The 20,380-nt window shown below is 32.3% G+C and overlaps 1 protein-coding gene and 1 non-coding gene across 2 annotated transcripts in view; both read left to right on the top strand.

Moving 5' to 3' along the window:
• LOC110022775 (alpha-soluble NSF attachment protein-like) overlaps positions 1-16,436 on the top strand; it is a 24,606-nt gene extending 8,170 nt beyond the window's left edge. The window contains exons 4-9 of the mRNA XM_020721877.1: positions 2,653-2,732; positions 3,005-3,156; positions 14,519-14,678; positions 14,757-14,804; positions 14,932-15,012; positions 16,084-16,436. Of these exons, the coding sequence (XP_020577536.1) occupies positions 2,653-2,732; positions 3,005-3,156; positions 14,519-14,678; positions 14,757-14,804; positions 14,932-15,012; positions 16,084-16,164 (602 nt within the window). The 3' untranslated portion in view covers positions 16,165-16,436. The remainder of the gene's footprint in view (positions 1-2,652; positions 2,733-3,004; positions 3,157-14,518; positions 14,679-14,756; positions 14,805-14,931; positions 15,013-16,083) is intronic.
• Positions 16,437-19,412: 2,976 nt separating this feature from the next.
• TRNAM-CAU lies at positions 19,413-19,497 on the top strand. The gene is given in 2 exon segments: positions 19,413-19,450; positions 19,462-19,497. It is a non-coding gene; the product is annotated as a tRNA-Met (tRNA).
• Positions 19,498-20,380: the final 883 nt, after the last annotated feature.

Genomic DNA, 20,380 nt, shown 5'->3' with positions numbered 1-20,380 from the left:
TATATATATATATATATACAAATTTGTAACTGTTCTTTCATGGTATTAGTACAATACTGGGGAATATTGACTCATATTATATTGAAGCATCCATAGATTTTCTGCATAAAACATAAATAAATGCATTGGATGAATGTGTTTTTACGATTTTCGAATAATATTTCACTTGTACACACCCTATTTAGTATATTCTTTTCGAAAAAAGTAGAAGTATTAAACTAGTTGGAAGTAAGGATAACAAAGATTATTATTGATTTTATGACCATTTTAGGATTGGATGGCAAAATTTAGTTACCTAAGGTCCTCATCTATATACAATTTTGTCATAGGCTCTTTTAAATCTTCGAATTAGCACGCGATATTTGGCAACTAAAGATTGTTTTGCTGATTCTCTTACTAGCTTATCCTAAAAAATTAACCACTTTGTACCTTTTAATATTCCACACTTTATCATACATACAGCAATGATTTTTATTGTTTTCTTTATACTATTAGCATATACATCCACAACTAATTTCTTTTGTGTCAAACACCCTCTTATAATAACCTTCTAATTTTTGTGAATAAATATTTCATTGTTTTTTAATTTGAAAAATAATTATTTTAATTTGGTAGCTTGACTTTTGTTAGTAATTTAACCGTTTCTTTTTTTTAAAGTGTGTTTGATATTGCAAGATCATAAACAGCTGCGAAAGTAAATATATATTCCCTTTGTATTTTGCTCTCCCATGTAATCCCCACTGTGAATTCTTCTATCCAACTAGAACTTATATATTCATTCAAATTGCCTCCACTATCATTTTTTCCTCAATTGTGCGATGTAGTAGTTCATCCATCACTTTTCAAAATTTTGTTTTTTATTTTTAATCTAATCTAACATAGAAGCATGCGCACTAATTACATTCATAATATTCTCATCAATAACTATCTTAATAGCAATAATTTTCTCACTAATCTTATTTATCCCATTTTTTTTTTAAACTCTCCATCAACAGCCATCCCAATATTATTTTTCTTTCTAATCTTTACAACATTCAATAATTTAATTTTCTAATAACTTTTGTATCATCCTCTTTTCCATTTTGTTTCTTTTAAATAATCAATATTTATTTTTTTTCTAATCATTATGCTCTTGAATTATCATTCGTTTTTTTATTTCAGAGTAAAAAAAATTCATGTAACATATCTATTTCAGTTTTAGACCTAATCAACCTCAACTTTTTTTGTTTTTTTTTGGGGCGTTCTCTTATCCTTATCTACTTTTCACCACAATTGGAATGGTTGTGGCATCACTCTTTGATGAATTGTAACGGAACTTTATCTAGCACGCTCAGATTTGGTGTTGGCATGCCTCTTCTAGGGAACACTTTACTACCAACCAAATTCAAGTTTGGATTTATTTCATTATATTTGCTACAAGTTTTTTATTTGTTGTTGACCTAAGGTCAACCATTAACCTTTCTTAGACGTGTGTAGGGGTGACAATTATGAATTCCAATATCTTTTATGATATATTTATTTATACATTTAGATCATTTAGAATTTGACACTATTTGCTCTTTCATTTTGCTAATACAACCTTGGTGGATGCTTGATTCAAAGTATAATGGATCATGCTTTTGTAAGCTACCTCTAATAAATATAATTTTTTTTTTCAGGTATAAATTATAGGCGCTCATTCTCAAAATTTATTTTATAAAAGCAATATTCCAGCCAAATTTGAAGAGCGTAAGCATTAGTTAAATTTAGGACATTCTTACGGATAATTATCTTAACAGAAATAACCTTATAAGTAACACTGTTTTCCTGTCAATTTTACCTTTCAACTCTTTAATCAAGTGCCGTTTCAACTTCATTCTTGTTGTTTATCTCAATTCCAATTGACCTTTTTTACTTCCCACTTTGTTTCATTTAAACAAATAATATTTAATTCTTTTAATCATTTTGCCCAACAATTCTTTTTTTTTTTTTTTTCATTCAAAGTCTTTAACTTCTACTTCTATATGGATAATCTAATCTTAATTTTAGTAATCAAACTTTGCTTATTCATGATCACTCCCTGGTTGCCGTATGAACACTTTGCTGTGATGTTTGAGCTATCGCTGGCCTACTTCTTACTATAATTAGAGTGGTTGTGGCGCTTCATTTTCAGGGGACATTCTTGCTGATCCTTATCTACTTATGAAAACTGGGTTTTGTGTTGGTTCACCGCTTCTGTGAAGTACCAAGATAATTCAAAATTGGATTCATTTTATTTGATCTGGCTTAAGTTTAGGTCATCTTCAAATGACCTCAACATTTATCAAATGTGCTTGGGATCAATAATGATTTTTTTCTGTTGGCTTTATGGTACTTCCTATATTTGAATACTTGGGAATTTGGCACCATGCATTTCTTCCTGGTCTTAGTACTATACCGGGCAATTGCTCATTTTGAAATGCAAAAAGGCACGCATATAATGTGCACTTAAAAACAGAAATAAAAGTCGTTACCATTTTTTTTGCTTGGCCGCGTTCTATTTAGCATGTGCTTTGCTTGTCCCAAACTCAAGCATTAAACTATTAGTTATTTCAGTAATAGTGCTGAAAAATGTTTATTTCAGACAATTTTAAAAATGACTAACAAAGTTCAGTTATCATATCTCTTCTACAGATGCTGCACAATCTCTAAACCAGGCTGTGAATCTTTTCATGGAGATTGGTAGACTGAATATGGCTGCAAGATACTACAAGGTACCTAAATCTGAATGTTCTGAAGGTAGTTTCCATTAAGGTTTGTCAAATTTTGCTTTGGCTTCATTTAGCTGTGGTTTGGGACTTGAGAATTTGTTTTCCTGGTGATCTTGTTTTGATAATGACTGTAATTTTTTCTTTTGTTTCCATTTTAAGCAATGCCCCTTCGTGTAGGCTGTTCACATGCACACATATATGTAGCAGTAAAGCTATCAACTGTAATGAATAATTGAACCTTTTTGGGAACTCTGAACACTGGAATTTGCTTTCAGGAACTTGGTGACATTTATGAGCAAGAGCAGAACTTAGACAAATCCATGGACTACTTCGAGCGTGCTGCTGATCTTTTTCTTAGTGAAGAGGTGACAACTTCTGCAAACCAGTGTAAGCAGAAAGTCGCTCAATTTGCTGCTCAGCTGGAACAGTATGATAACAATTTCCCCATTTTTTATTTTTCATATTACATGCAGTTCTTATTCAATTTATGGCCTTTGAACCAAACTACAAGTATAAATATTATTTGTTTGTAAGAAACTTAATGTAAAGGAGAAATCTTAAGGACATTAGGGAAGTCTATAAACATAAAGTTGACGAGGTGAATAGGGTTATTGATAGTTTGATTTCTTTTAAGATAATTATTAATGAAGGCATTATAAATATGGTTAATGCTGATACTCCACAAGTTGGATTAGAAAATTTGGTTAAAAAATAATTCTTGGAAGAAATAAATGAACTAACCTCACTTATACTTGAGAAGGAAATGTTATTTTTTTGGGTGAATTAAATGAACATTTATGTTCTAGATTTTTAGTACGATGATGGATAATGTGAGTATTCATTGTAAATTTTGATGGAAGATGTTATATATAGTTTCACAGCAACTTATGATTGTGAGCTCCAAAAATTGCCTTCCTCTAAAAGGAAGAAAATAAGATGGGGATGAAAGGGAAGTTTTCTGTGAGATTTTTGGGTCAAATTTTCAGAAGACGGATGATATCGTATATAAGACACCATTCAAATATTTTACCCTCATTTTGCGAGGATTTTAAAATATGGGGTTTGAGGGTTCTCATAGGCACAAGCCCCAATGGTAAATTATCTCTCCCGATAATTAGAGAGCTTTTTCATTTAAGGATGGTTATTAGGCGCTAAGTTTTAAGACTTAGCATATAGTATCAACAAATTTAAGATTTTAAATTATAAAAACCGGATGGTAGGGGAAATGATGAAGAACCTGAACAAGATCCTATGGTTTCGTTATCCCAAGTTTTCTTGGTCTCTGGTCTATTTAATCAGAGGAGGTAGTCAACCCAACCTGACAGAAGAATTCTCGTTAGCAGCTATGAGTTACTTCGTTTAAGGAAACCTTATAGACCTGGGGTAAATGTTTGTCTAATAAGACTAATTTAATTCGACACTATATAGATTTTGATTCATAACTCAAAAGGGTAGGATGTCATTGTGGGAACATACGGGCTATAGTCGTGCCTGTAATATGGTACTATTTTGCGACATACCACCCGATCAGGGGCGTTGGTCTTAACCACTTCTTTGTGGTATTTTTTTGGCGGCAAGACCATGTGTACAAAGGACTGGGGCAATGTCCTTACTGAAATGAGACTATTTTGAGTTTAAATTTAGTAATATAATTGATATAATATTTTGCTCTTTGTGAGCTTGAGTCAATATTAACGTTGTCTATCTCAATAAACAGTTGTTGAGGGCGGATGAGTTTTGCTTTTAGCATTCAAGTGACATATTTCCTTCTACTATTTTGAATACTATAATTTAGAATATTGATTTCATAAATAATCACCTCCAGTTAAGATATGTAATTAACATGCATATCGTCATGGAATTTGAATATTATGAACTTGTCGACTTTGCCCCACTTACAGTGGATTGGGTTCAAGTATTATTTTAATTAAATTTTAAATATATTTTGAAATTTATTTTGAAAGTAGACATCTCAGGTTGAAATATTCTATTAAGTTGACCATCCCCTGGGATTAGTTAATGCTTAAAATTACTTGAAATGCTAGTCCTATTTTCTCTAGTCCTCATGAAGAAGAAGATCAGGTTGGTATGTCGGAGCTGAGTCCTGTAAACTACAGTCCTGATTAGGAGAAGGATCAGATTGAAGCTCAGCCTTATCAGTTCCGATCTTTGTATGGAGGGAGATCAGACTAGTCAAAACAGGAATTACGACCCAACCCTATAAGCAAGGAGGTCAGTTGCCAGTGCAACATTCTTAGATCACATGTGTAAGTATTTAACAAATTTGCTGGAACACATGAGGGAGTTTAGTGCCTATAGTTTGTGATTCTTAGTGTATTTATATATTGCACGAACCTTGAAAATTTTGATATTTTCAAGATGGCATGCTTGACTCAACATTAATAAATTTAAGACATTTAATATTCTTCAAGGTGGTGTACTTGACTCGACATTAATAGTCTTGCAGAATGTGCAAGATTTTATTTTGGGGCCCTAAAGTTTGTTTTCTATATGGTATTACAAAAATGGTTCAGATTCAGTGGTGAATGTGCAAGATTTTGCCTAGTGAAATACTTTTGTCCGATTGTGTTGTTGGGTTGTGGATCTCGTAGCAAGCGTTCAAAATTTTGCCTAGTGAAAGACCTTTTTCCACTTATGTAGCCGGGTTGCAGATCTGGTGGCATTTTAGACGAACTAAAGTTCTAATTCTACATTTAAGATATGATATTTAGTTGAATTTTTTTTTGTAGTTTATTAAATTTTGAATACCTAGTGAGGCTTCACTTGTGCTGGCTAATGAATATTTTGAATGTATGTTATATTTTCATTTAACATTTAAATAGACCTTCTCATAATCGTAGTGCATGATTGATTATAACAATTCTAATTAATATGTAGTGAGCTCCATTTGCAGATGTAGGTGAGATAATGAGTTCAAAATAGGATTCATTTGAGCTCATTAACGTGGCATCGAGTCCCATGTAGGTTGTGCAAGTTTTATTTATATTCATTTTTGTCATTTTTAATAAGTTATATAATTAATTTAAGTCTCATTTTTATCCTTAATTTGCAAATTAGAAGCCTTACTTTATTGAATTTTAGCTCAAATAAGTTCAATTTAATTGTTCTTTACGAGTGATATTTAGACATAATTCTGGCAACCTCCCATCGTCATCCCTGCTTGGGGCGCTACATCGGGAAACTGAGCATTTCATACTATGTGCATGGTCAGTGTCTTTCATCATTATGACCTAGGGATCTTTGAAACCCATCATGCTTAAAAAAACATGCATGGGGCTTCATATACCTGCATAAAAACAAATGCACGGGCACAAGACGCCATTCCCTTCACGTTGATCCGACACAGACAAGTTTTTAACCCACTTCAATTAAAAAAGTGTGCATTAGGCTTAAGGTACCTGTATAAGAGGCACAACATACACTGATACACATTACACATAACAGGATTTCCCTGTTGCACCAGGATGATGGAGACATGTACTTATATTTTTGTGTCGCAAAGCTGCCATTACTTCATATTTTCCTAAGAGTCTCCAAGTCTATAACCCCCTCCAACTTAACTCAAGCATTTTCGTTTTATGCCTTCTCCCTGAACTTTTGCAGACTAATCTTCTCTTTATCCTATTCAGCCATCAAGCCTTCACTTCTCTTGCAGATTTATCAATGATAAACTATAAAACTCTCACAGTTCAATGCTTGAGTTTCTCCTTCCCCATCTCCAGGTTTTGATCTTTTCGACTTTACAATATATTTACAAATCCAACACCTTCTGTTTTGTCAAAGAAGCAAGAGAACCATGACCCAAACTTTGAGACTGTTTCCACTGTATAGGATTCTAGCAATCCTGCTCTATTTTCTTTAACCTTCAAGGTGAACTACAGCAGACTTGATGCATCTCACATTTATCGGTTCACTGTTAAACTTCCATTTCAACCAATATTTCTTCAGCTAGTCAAATTTCAGCCATGGAAATAAACTCCCTACCCAACTCTAAAATCCCTTTTAAACTTGCCATTCAGCGTAGAATCAATTAAGTATTAGAAGAGACTGATTTCTCCGCAAAGAATCTTAAAGTGCTACGCATTAACCATAGCAATCTTCATCTTATTCTCCACATGTACATATTCCGCACATCAATAGTCACTGTCAGCTGATGCTCCGCTGCTTGAGGGTCCTCAGTAGCTGAAAGTACTGGTGGTGAGTAGGGAGACTAGATGCGGCTCATGTGAGTAGGACAGCAGGTAAGAGAGCTAGGCTCTGGGCCTTGAGTCGCGTCAGGGAAGGAAGCTACTAAAGCAATAGATGAGGGGGAGGTGTTCTGCGGGCTGTCTGCAGCACAGGGAAGCAGGCTGTCCTGACGCAAAGCAGTGGAAGAAAAAGCAGGTGGAAATGGGGAGGTTTGTGAGGAATAGAGCAGTTTGCGGACAGAACAGGTCACCGACGGTGATGAGGTGAGGTATTCCGGTTGGTGGTGTGTGAAGAAGAGGAGTTGATTGCTGATTTTGGTGAGTTGGAGTAGGCACAGCAGGGAGGAGAAAAGCAGGAAGTTTGGGATTTGGTGTCGTTTGGTTTAGGCGCGAGAGAGTAGGGTTGTTAACGATTTGATTTTGAGCAAAGCTAAGGTCGGCTCAAAAATCATTCAATCAAAAATTTTAGCTCGTAGCTCGGCTCATTTTTTTTCAACTCAAGCCAAAATTCAAATCAATTTTCGAGCGATTAACAATCTTCGAGCTAAATTTGCTAATTCAAAATCCGAACATCACTAGGGTTGTTAACGATCCAATTTCGAGCCGAGTTGGAGTTGGCTCAAAATCGGCTAGGAAAAAATTCAATCCAAAATTTTAACTCGTAGCTTGGCTCGTTTATTTTGATTCGATCTTGATTCGAGCTAAAATTCAAATCAATTTTTGAGCGATTAACAATTCAAACTAAATTCAGAGCCCTACAAGAGGGAGAGGGAAGGGAGCTGCAGAGTTGGTGTTCGTTTCCCTTCATATGAAGGCAATGGAAATGTGGGTTTCTGCCTCGTGTGAGGGGGAGAAGAGGGATTGGTGTTTTAGATTAGGAGGCTTTTTATCTTGTGAAATGAGGTGGAGAGTTGTGATTGGATAGAATTAGAGGTGGAGGTAAGGGGAGGGCTTGGGCACTTGTAGCTTAAGCGGTGGCTTGCTGGGAAAGGAAAACTCGATAAAAATAAAAATTCATTTTAAATCACAGTTATCTTGAAATTTTTTTATTATAATTCACATGCGATGCCTAATTTATATGGGTATAATTTTTGGATAATTTTGATGTCCTAATGTGCTCGCGCAGTGTTTTATGATCAAATGTCGTTGGAGTAACTTCATCGATGATCAAGGAAATTAGGGTTTAAATTGCGCGTGTTGTTTTGGTGGCCAATTATTTTCATTATTTTTTGTCCTTTCAACTGTGGAATATCTCTCCTTAGGTGATTTTGATTCATTGGATGCGCTCGTGTAATCAAGTTCACAATTTGATGATATTTTAATGTGACTTTGAGCGTGATCGAGATTTTTCATATTTAATTATGTGATATTGTACTAATCATTCGTCACTTTTGTCGCATTCGATTGACTCATCTTATGAAGCATATGTGAGGGTCAACAATGATCTGGTAATAGTGAACACATTATGAATCCAAAAGTGCACTTAATTACCTTTAAAAGTGCGCATCAAATTATAGATACACTTTGTTTTTATTTAGATCAAAATAATGTTTTTTTCTCAAGGTTGTAAGGTAATCCTGAAGAGAGATTGATAATGCACTTATAATAGTAATTTTGGATGTATATCTTAGAAGCATAAAAAAAAAATCAAAGATAAGATTATGGAATTAGAAATGTAAAAAATTGTTAACTTCAATATAACTTTTTAGTTGAACCAAATATGATGAAACTAAAGCTCAATGATGTGATGCACTTTGACACCAACCTTTTTAAGAGCCCCTATTGACTCAATCAATGACTCATTAGCAACGTGATGCATTTTTTGACGGAATATGTCACAAGAAGGATGAATAGGGGTGTAAACATGCCAAACATGAGCGAGATAAGTTTTTTGTTCGTGTTCGGCTCATTTGAAAGTATGTGTTCGAAATTGGCTCACATTTGAATTTGTTCATAAATTTTGTTTGTGTTTGGTTTGATTTGTTTGAATTTGGCTTGAATTTTTTGTTTGATATGAAAAAAGCTCGATATTAACTGAAAAATTATGTTTCATTCTATTAAGCTCGAAATAGTTAGAATCGTCCAAATCGAACTCATTTGGCTCGAATTAGCTCGAAAATGCTTAAAAATGCATAAAATAAAAAAATGCTTTGAAATTAGAAAATTTTGTTTGTATACATTTTTATGTACAAGCTGTACAAAACAAAAATGTAAATATATTTAAAATTGATGAAATTACAATATTTAAATTTACATAAAAAAGTATCAGTAAGTAATATGAACCAACGAAGCAAGAAACAAGTCTACAGTGCTATAAGAAAGGCAACAACACAGCCAGAAGGTCGGTACCACAACCACAATGTCCGCAACCAGTCAACCTCCATCATCACACCATCTCTTATTTTGAAAAAATAATAAAGAAAAATATTAACATTGACTTCTGTTCGGGTTGTTCTCCACTCTCCAAAAACCAAATAAACAATCAACTATTAGAGAACACTAAACCTGAAAAGAATTATTTGAATGAAAACCCTAAATGCCAAACTATCTAAAACACATAAAAGAAAATAAAAAATCTCATTCAATTTAAGCTACTAATCCTTTAATCCACCTCCACGACTCCAAACCTCCAACCATACCACAAAAAACTGAAGGATCAAGATAGAGAATAAATGCTACCTTGCAAAAATCTAAGAATGGAGAGAGTAAAATAAAACTTGAGTGCAGTGGAGAGGAGGAGAGGAGAGGACTTAGACCTAGATGAATATTAAGCTTTAGAACTTGCATTTCGGCCTCGAGATGAAAACCACTAAGAAGACCTCTGCTGGCCACAGAGGGCTAGAGGAGAGAAGAGGGCTCAGGACCGGCAAGAGAAGTTAGAGACTCAGATATTGAGACCGGAGAGAGTGCGAGGGACGAGATTGTGAGACAACAAGGGTGTGAGAGGAAGACAAAGCAAAACCACTAAGGAGAAGATGAGAGCTTAGTCGGACTGAGTGGCTTAGATCAAATAGGGACAGAGTTTAGGGGAGTTTACAGTTAGGATCATTTAAATCGAGCCAATTCTAGCCGCCATGATCAAACACAAGTTTGTTTGTGTTCGGCTTGTTTTGTATTTCAAACAAGAAAAAGTTGTTCTTGTTCGGCTTGCTAGCTTAACTAATGAACAAAACACGAGCAAGATTGCAAGCTAAACACGAGCTGTTCTCGAACGACAAACTTTTGTGACAGCGCTAGGGATGGTCAAGCACTTGATAGTGTAGACAAGCAAAATGTCAGCATACATTGACGGGTTTATTTTGACTGAATTTTCACATGTTCGTTAGTACAAGTGATGTTTTTAAAGAACTATCATCTATTTCTTGTGCATGTTGCACTCCCAGTTATTTTTTTGTGCTACGGGTAATTAGAGCTTTTTGCTAGGAGTACTTGTTGTGCTCCTTGTCACTAAAGTTGATGTATTTCTTCTTAAATCAACAATTGAGGAAATTAATGTATGTGGTTTTCCACCATTCCTCGGTTTTTAGATGGATGATCTGGTTGTGGTCGTTAAGGAATACTGAGAGCAACAAGTTGAAGAAAGGTTGGTTGGTTTCAATTAGACCCTCCAATCTGAATAGGGAGGTGGATGATAGGAAAAATCTGACTAGCTAAAGGATTTTTTCACACAAATAAAGAGGTAAGTTTTTCACTTGCTCCTCGAGGATCATTTACAATAGGGGCTTAAGATGGTAGCTACAAAGGATACAACAACAACAACAAAGTCTTTATCCCACTAAATGGGGTCGGCAGAGCTACAAATGTTGATGAAAAAAGAAAAAAAAACATTGTCCTTGAGGTCATGACCCTCATTCAAGAAGTTGTGGAAGTTTCCTGCCAATTCTTTTGATCAACGGGATGAAAGAGATGATGAATATGAAAACAACCTTCATATGCCACATCAGATCGTGGTAGCTAAAACTATGTCATCATCTTGGTTGTTGGATTCCTTCCACTTACCCCCTAAGCACATGCAGCGGGAGCTCCATCACCCCACTAATAGAAGTGTGGATTGATGTAGAGGCGGGTCTTCCATTATCGCTCATGTGCTCATCATCTGTCACTTCGATAAGGTGTTTAGTTTTGGGCCCGTCTATTGTCCACGTTCTTGCGTGACATTGAAGTGCAATGTGGAGTTCTTGGCAATAGCTACTCAGTTCAAATTTGATATTCTTGACACGACAATGAACAGGGTCATGCAACTAAGGGCATGAATGTGTGCTTGTAACAAAAATAATATTTATTTTATTATTCTTATTTTAAATTTAAGACCCCCACCTTTTTAATGTCTACTTGCTCTGCATGGAAGAGGAAGGCTATATATATATATATATCTATGTGATCTATGTGTGTGTGTGTGTTAGATATATTGCATCTTGAATTGCTCTTGAAGAGGCACAGCCATCAACAAAAAATTCATTGTGAGGATCATGTTTGGAGCTTCTTCTAGATGCTTTTGATGCGTCCTTCATGTGAGCTCTTATGTGGGACAACCTGCCTCACCTTAACATTTTTTTTAATTAAACCCACTCACATGTGCCTCCCATTTTTCTCTTTAGACCTCTTTCTTCCGTCTCTCCCTTTGCCCTGATACCTCTCTCATCACGCGACATGAACTTGCAAGAAAGAATAGAAAGTGGGAGGGAGACTGAGCTTCTTGAGTGCAACTCATTTGTCATTTTAATGGAATAGGAAGAAATTTGTGTATATTTTGTGTTATTTTGTGAATAAAATACATTTGTATAAATGCCTCAAATTATTTTTGTTGCCATGGTGGGGTAAATTTCATAGGTCGTGATACCCCATGCATTGCACCTAAGATCTCTTTATTGGCGTGTGAGGGTGATGTACTTTTGTTATCCATCATAGTGGTGACTCAAAAGCACTATCAAAATTTGTCAAAAATTTTGTTTAGGAAAAAAGGGGAATCTTACTTTATAGAATTTTCTTCCTTGTACTTTTTTTCAGTAAATTGCTAGACAAATATAGACATTCTTGTCAAAAACAAAATATGCATCCTTTTTTTAAAACTCCCAATTGTGTTACATATGCTTGGGTTCGGTGCTTTATTATTTTGCAGTAGGTTGACTTCCCTTATAGAATAGTAGAGATGTGGGAAAGACGGTGAAACACAATCTTCAATGCATGTTTGTTAAGAAACAATGAAGAAATGCATCATAAACCAAATAAAAAAATATATTATTTCATGAACTTCTAGGAGCTTATTGCCAATTGAAACATAAGTACAAGTGAACATGCGGATGTAAGCTTGCAATGTACCAATTTCTGTAATATTTTTCAATATCTAAAGATTTATATAGAGCTTGATGTAATGTATTTAGAGTTTTGTACCTTAATTCATCCCTAATCTCTCATCTGTGACTTATAATGAAAAAGATAAAATGATAAAATAATGATGTATAGAGAAATGATATTCATTTCAAGATTTATAATTGTTGCATAATATATTCAAATACATAATAATTACCTTGTTAACAATTCTTAAATTAATCATGCAATTGATACTCAAAACCACTGTGACAAATATTATTCTTTTAGTTTATATTTCATTTTAGAGTCTATTGATTTATTGAGTATATTTCTCTAAATTGATTAACATATCATGCTATTTTTTATTTAGCATATTCAGCTATTTGAAATTCAATCATATTGTCTCTTTCAAAAATTCTTTCTAGGACATCCATCTTATTTGAAAATTTCATAAGGTTTTACTCCCCGTTGAATGTAATTAGCCGAGTCAAATCGAGTATGTCATGGTTTGGACTTGGCTTGGTCGAATCATGAGTTGTTCATGTTCAGTTTGAGCTTGAGACGAGCTCCATAAATATATTTATACTTGACTTGCTTAAAATTTTTAGTATTCATATACTTTGGCTTGTTTATATTAATTAAAAAGTTAAAAATTCATATGAGTACTTAATTTTTCATGAAATTTAAACATTTGATTTGTACAAAATTTTTAAATAAAATTAGTAAATAAGTTAAAAATTTAAATGAGAATATGATTTTTTATATAAAATTATTAACAAATGATCTTACTAATCTAAATAAATAAGCAATTGAATATATTTCAAATTAGAATTTACTAGTTAATACTAATTAAATAAAATAATATATAAGTTATATAAGTTTTTTTTTTTTGCTATCAAAAAACATAAATAAGTACTAATAAATTAGTTCATTGAAATAAAAAATAAAAATTTTTATGAATTTATGTGTATATTAATATTAAATTATAATATTTTACTATTAAATATATTATTAAATATGTTCTAATTAACTAAATTTTATTTAAATAATATATCGTATATAGGGCTTTTAGTAAGTTATTTGTTGAACAACAAAGGAGCATGTTATGAACATTAATAAGTAAATTGGACTATGTTCAAATTTAATTCATTTAAGCTTTCGAGTTTTAAAAAAAATGTTCAAACTTATTTATTTACTAATTCAAAGAAACATGGTCGAGTATTATTTGAGCCGAGTTTAAGTTGTTCATCAAGTGCACTAGTTCATTTACAACCCTACTCTTGATAATCTCATCGTAGTTTTCTAAAATTAAAGTTTACCAAATTATGTTTAGATTACATCTTTTGCAATTAATTAAATAACTTAATTAAAATGTTGTATTTATTGTTGATGTGATGATGCAATCTTCATACCAATTGATGCATGATGTCTTAGACTAGAGTTCCCAATGTAGCTTATTGAGATAATATATGAAATTAGTTCTAAATTCCACCAATTAAAACAAGATTTGATCTACTTTTTATTTAAACATGAAATTATGAGAAATTACATCAAGTAATGGTTTAATGATTAATTGAACCACAGAAATTCAACTAGAAATGTAAAACCACCAAAAATTAGAATTTGATCTTTTGATTGCACTTCAAACTATAATTAGAAAATTTGCATCTAATATGACTAAGGTCAGTCCTTGCTAAATCAAGTTCAAATTATGATAATGGAAGAGGACAAGGTAAGAGATCACATAGAAAACCCAAACCTCACAACGATACGTGGTAGTGACTTCCGCAAAAAGTCAGTAGTCTTTCTTCCGCCACATTTGAAGGAACCAATGTCTAACTCAGCGCATGAGAATTGAATGAACTGGATGTATCGTTAAGCAAAACAATTTTCATCCTATATCTCGGATAATATTTATAAGCAAATCGTTTCCCAGGGGTAGAAATTCTTTGGATTCATCAGCTTGAAGGATCTACTGCGGTTATTCCAATGTGATAATTCAGCTGTTGACTTGAGATTTGACGTTAACTCCACTCTTTAACATAAAAAAACTGTGCAGTGAGGATGGATTTGCCTTTTGGAGTTAAAACTTGATTTTTGTCGCTGAGAGCTGCTCATGACAGTATCTTCTACTATGCCTTTAAATTCAGTATTGGGCTGTTTTTATTAACTTTTATCAAGTTTTACTCTTTAATTTGTTTTAGTAGGAAATTTTATTTAAACACCTTGTAATTGTACCTCAAGGTAAAAAAGTTATGGGAAATTTTTCAGGTATCCAAAAGCTATTGAGATTTTTGAAGCAATAGCAAGGCACTCCATTAACAACAGTCTTCTGAAGTATGGTGTAAAGGGGATTCTTCTTAATGCCGGTATCTGTGAGCTATGTAAGGGTGATATTGTTGCAATTAATAACGCTCTCGAGAGATATCAGGTCAGATTTTTCTGCCTTTTAATGATTAATGTTTAATGATTTTCCATTAAAGTTCTAAACCAACTCTGTGCTGTGCAGGAACTTGATCCAACATTTTCTGGCACGCGGGAGTACAAACTTCTAGCTGTAAGTTGTGAATTCATTCTCTTAATTCCTTGATGTTTTAATCATTTAAAGGGAATAAAGAAGATTTTATAAATTGATGATTAACACGTGGTGCTTTCTAGCTTATAACGGGCATTTTAAACTGCAGGATTTGGCAGCTTCAATGGATGAGGAAGACGTTATAAAGTTCACTGAAGCCATTAAGGAATTTGATAGCATGACTCGGCTGGTATGACTTTTCTCGAGTTTTATTTAAATCTTTTAAATAAAAGTTGGGCTTCATTATAGCTCGGAACACGGGCTAGCTTACTTCAAAATGTTGCTGAGTTCTGCAAGATTTTTAGATTTCAAAAATGTAAAATCTTGGTTTTTTATCGAAAGTATATGATTTATAAAATGATTTTTTTTTTAGTATGAAACTTAATACTATCTATTTAACATCACTAATGTGGTGGATTGAAAAGTATTGTTTTAAGAAGAGAAAATAATGAATATTTTTAACCAAGAACTTTTTCTAATTCATGATATTTTATGAAAGCAGACTTTGTATGCTATAGCAACACTTTGTAGGAAATTATTTGTTAGGATATAGGGTGAAAGCTTGCTTGCAACAGTGAATTCGTGTGAACCAAAAGTATAATTCAGAGCCAAAATTTTTCGGAGTACTTTGATAATGAAATAGTTGAGGTTCAACCCACATTATTTACTTGGGATTATAATGATAAAGATTATTTTGCACATGATTTTATTCTAATTCATTTTTCAATCATATACCGTTCAATCGACAAAGGAAGAACTTCTCAAACTGTATAATAGTTATGTGATATCAAATTTTAATAAATTTCATGAAGATTTGATCATCTATTAGGAATACAAAAGGTACAATGTAATGAATTATCTAGATATTAGTAGAGATGATTTATTAGTTTCACATTTTTTCAACCATTATTTTTTTAAATATATCAATTTAGATCATCAAGTCATTTCTAGCTTTTGTCAACACTAATAATCTTGATCTTACATTTGAAGATAGTAACATAAAAACTTTATGTTGTCGAGAATATGTATGTATATATATATGTATATATATATATAATATATATATATATTTCCATATAAGAAAACACTAATCTATACAAATAAGCATCCTAATTTAAATTATTACTATCATTAGTATGCAAAGGTGGAGATTGCAATTCATTTGGTGTCGCAACCATCCCTATTTTTTCTTCTCTTTCACATGCTATCATTGTTTTGGGTCTGACCACCCTCGTCGAACATTGGGTTAAACTAACTGCAGGATCCTTGGAAAACCACTCTTCTGCTGCGCGCAAAGAATGCACTAAAAGCCAAGGAAAACGAGGAAGATGATCTCACCTAAGCTCCAGATTGAAGGTTTGAATGATTCATTTTATCTATATTTCTCAATTTTTATGAAAACTATAAGCATGTAATCAACATTGTTAACATATATTATGTGGAAACCTGCTTCGACATTTATCATTGTGTGGTGTTCATATTTGGGAGTGGAGTTAGCTTTTGACAGAAACATTGTGTCACATGTTGCGAATCTAAGAACTATTAAGACACCTTAACTGAAACAATAAGAATCAGGTTTTTGTTTTGTGTAAATGACAGCTGAAGCATTTTGTTGACCCAAGTTATTTCAAAATGTTTTTCTTGATAATATGTCCTTGACAGAACTATTACATGAGGGCTTGGCTGTAAACAGGACGAAGCACAAATTCATATTTCTATGAAATAGTGAATTCCTTGTGCCTATGTTTTATTTGTCAACTCATAAAGGATGCGTTGAGGCCCGAGCCCTTGATACATAGCTGGTCTTTAGCTAGTTTCTAATCTTTTTACCCTTCCGTGGTAAACAACTATAGGAAGTATTCTCGGGACTGATCAAGGTTATACCTGCTTGAATTCCTTCAATAACAACCGGATGGGGCACCTTTTAGGACACATGCGAACAATCCATATACTACCTCGACTTTATCTTCGTAAACATGGGATGGGGTTTTATCATGAATTTTGTTATTTGATTGACAATTTGAAAAATGGATGAATCCGGGTGCCCGATTTGTAAATAGCAATGTTTCGGGTGCTTTATATGTAAACAACTCTAATTGGTTTTCTTCCCATGGAAGGGGTCATTTGAGCTCTTGCTAAATGAACTCAATTCATAAGTATTTTAAGTACAAAGCCAAGCAAAGTACATCTAGTGCAAATCATGAATGGAAGGGCATAAGATTTTTAAATTAGATCATGGGGCTTTTTCATACGTACCACACAAATTCTTATCTATTTACATATCCAACAACTAAATCTTAATACTTACATCACATAAAAAATATCATTACAATTAATTTTTATTTAATTAATGTTTTAAAGTGAAATATATGTTTTGTGAAGGGTGTTCGAGTTCGACGCATGTCCATGTGGTATGCTAATTTAATTCCACGTGGCGGCAATACATGGCTTCCTAAGGCTTGACGATACTATGTTCTGTCGACTCATTAATTCGACAATCACAGGAATGAGTTTGATATTGCATTAGTCATATTAATTTTATTCCTTTTTATTATGCACGCATGGCAAATTATCACAAGCATTCTTGCCTATATGGTGTAAATAGGCCGAGCTCCAGCAAGCATAAAGACGGCTCGTGTTTGATTTGTTCAAAAGTATTATTATTCGTGCTCGATTGATTTATATATGTACCTCAAAAAATTTGTTTGTGTTTGGCTCATTTACTTAGCGAGATGAACAATAGCTGTTTTGAGTATGATATTAAGGATAAGGGTGAGATTTAAATTTTATTGTTTATATTAAAATATTGATTTAAATATGCTTTTATATATATTTTTATTTTTTAATTAATAATTTTAATTGACTATAAATCTTTCGAGCCTTGTAGTTAATTAAATTATTTAAAAATAATATTCATTAAATATATACATAATTTAATTATTTCGTGTTAAAACAAGTTGAACACGAACGAACAAATTTTTATTTGTGTTCAGCTAATTTATATATCAACTGCAAAAAAAAAAAAAAAATGCTCGTGTTTGGCTCGTTTGCTTAGCAAATGAATTGAATATGAGCTAATTAGCAAGCTGAATATTAGCAAGTTATGGACAATGATCCGATTTGGCAGCCTGTAAATACCCTACCTTGCATTGAAGTACTTTTTAACATACATACCTAACTTAACTTATTTACATATCGAACACCAAAGCTTTTGTATTTATATTCATAACACTCAAATTAACTTTTCTTGTGCCAAGTTTTAGAGAACCTAGCCCCATTTAAAACTTTGAATCTAAATATTATAATACATTTGATATGAATTTAATCAATAATAATATATTTTACAAAAAATATAAATTTATTCTTATTGAATAACAAAGGATAATCTATATTCATCCTAAAACAAAATAATATTAATTGTTTTTTTCTTATAATGCCAAAGTTAATGAGACATTCAAATCAATCTCTCTCATGCCTTGATAATATGTGAATTTGTGTTAATGACTTGTTTTGTGACTACTTTCTAAATCAAGCTCTCAAAGCATTAAAGAGAGGAGCATCACACAACATCTTAAAACCCAAGTAATGCTTAAACTTAATACATGGGAGAGACCATTGAAGCACATTTGTTTCTGATTGAAGTGGATTTATTAACAATATCATTGTTGAAGTGAATATATCCGTGATAGGGTTCGTGTTGCTCCTTTGACGAACAAAATTAAAGAGAGTCGACCAACTGATGATCCGATTAGAAGAGTTGATGCTTTAAATTCGACTTATGTTAAGAAAGGCAGGGTAGATTTAGGATGACTTGGGCATATATTGTATAAAAAATGATCTTAATTCATTAGATCTAAATGAAAATATGACACTAAATAGGATGCAATGGAGAAAAAAGATTCATGTAGCCGACCCCACTTAGTGGGATAAATATATTGTTGTTGTTCTTGTTGTCGAAGTGATTGCCTTCTTAGTTTGAATATTCTAACAATATTAATATAAACTATGAATGATAAACTCAATTCTCTTAATCATCTCCAATGCTTTCCTCATTAATCTATATCCTTCATTATTTTTTTAATTGAATTATTATGTTCTACTTTCTCAAGTTATAATACTCCAACAAAGTTGAAACTATAGTAGCTCCACTCAATGTTGGACCATACAATTGACGTGGTCTATAATTTGTCTCAATTTTCACAAAAATTATCGCACCATCTTATCAGTATAATTTACTCGTGATAATATGTAATAAATCACAAGATTTTTTTTTCACATCCTCCTATGCCCAAATTAAATTTGCTTTATATATATATTTTTTTATTTCGAATAGTTCTTTTTTATTATTTTATTTTATTTTTATCTATTCATCTTTTATTTTTGTATTTTAATTAATCACTTAAAATTATTTTATTATATTTATTTTAGCGGATAATACTCATCGTATTTATTTAATATAATTATTATTAAATTTATATATCTCAATTTTTTTGTAAAATCCATTATATTTTAAGAAAAAATTCCTAATTATAATAATTAATTAAAAATTAATACGAATATTAGATAAAACTACTTTTAAACAACCATTTAGGGGTGGTGGCGCAGTTGGCTAGCGCGTAGGTCTCATAGCACCTGAGTTATCCTGAGGTCGAGAGTTCGAGCCTCTCTCACCCCAATTTCTTTTAATAATAATTTTTTTTGTGAAAATTTACATATATACCACCCAATTTTCATGTATTTACACATCAAACTCCTAAACTTTTATATTTACATATAAATATATAAAGGTATATAATTAAATTTTTCTAAAGTTAAAATAGTATATTTTTTATGTGATATGAATGTCACTAATACTTGTCAAAAGCCTAAAATACATGAGTGTACTTTCACAAATAATTTTAAAATTATTTTCTTCAATAAATGGATTCGACTCGAGTGAACAATAATGAATATTAATTAGCACACAGGTTTTTGCAAATTAAATAATGTAAAAGTTATTAAACTTTATATTAAGTTGTTTGGCAATGATTTATTTTAAGGCTTTTGACAAGTATTGTCAAAGTTATTATTATCATGATCAGTTATATTCAACTCCGCCGGAGCTTGTTTTCAAATCTCGAGGCTTCGGGCTACTCTTTTTTTCCGTGAAAGGTGAGCCTGAAAGATAATGTGAATGATTTGAATTCGCAAGCTCACTATAAAAATCTATACCCTCAACCACTATATCATGAATAAATATGCATTTTGGATCATTTTTGAACTCACTATATCATGAGTGATTTTTTAAGTTGAAATAATTAAAATAATACGCTTAAAAAATCATAAAAGGGCTTTATTATAACATGGAGAAGTTGAGATGAAGCCCTAATAATGATCTTAGAGGAGAGAATCCAAGATCTAATGTCCCACCAACAACCACTTTCAATGCCCATCTTCATCAAGGTTAATGCCTATTATTATTATTATTATCAAAGTTAATAATATAGCTTATCATTTCAATTAAGGATGAAACTTGTCCTCACCATCAAACTTGTTGTACAACTATAATTTCTAACAAA

The sequence above is a fragment of the Phalaenopsis equestris genome, unplaced genomic scaffold (genome assembly GCF_001263595.1).
Source record: "Phalaenopsis equestris unplaced genomic scaffold, ASM126359v1 Scaffold000202, whole genome shotgun sequence".
Lineage (NCBI taxonomy): Eukaryota > Viridiplantae > Streptophyta > Magnoliopsida > Asparagales > Orchidaceae > Phalaenopsis > Phalaenopsis equestris.
Note: the sequence above shows the minus strand (reverse complement) of the source record. Positions and strands in the feature narration are given on the sequence as shown.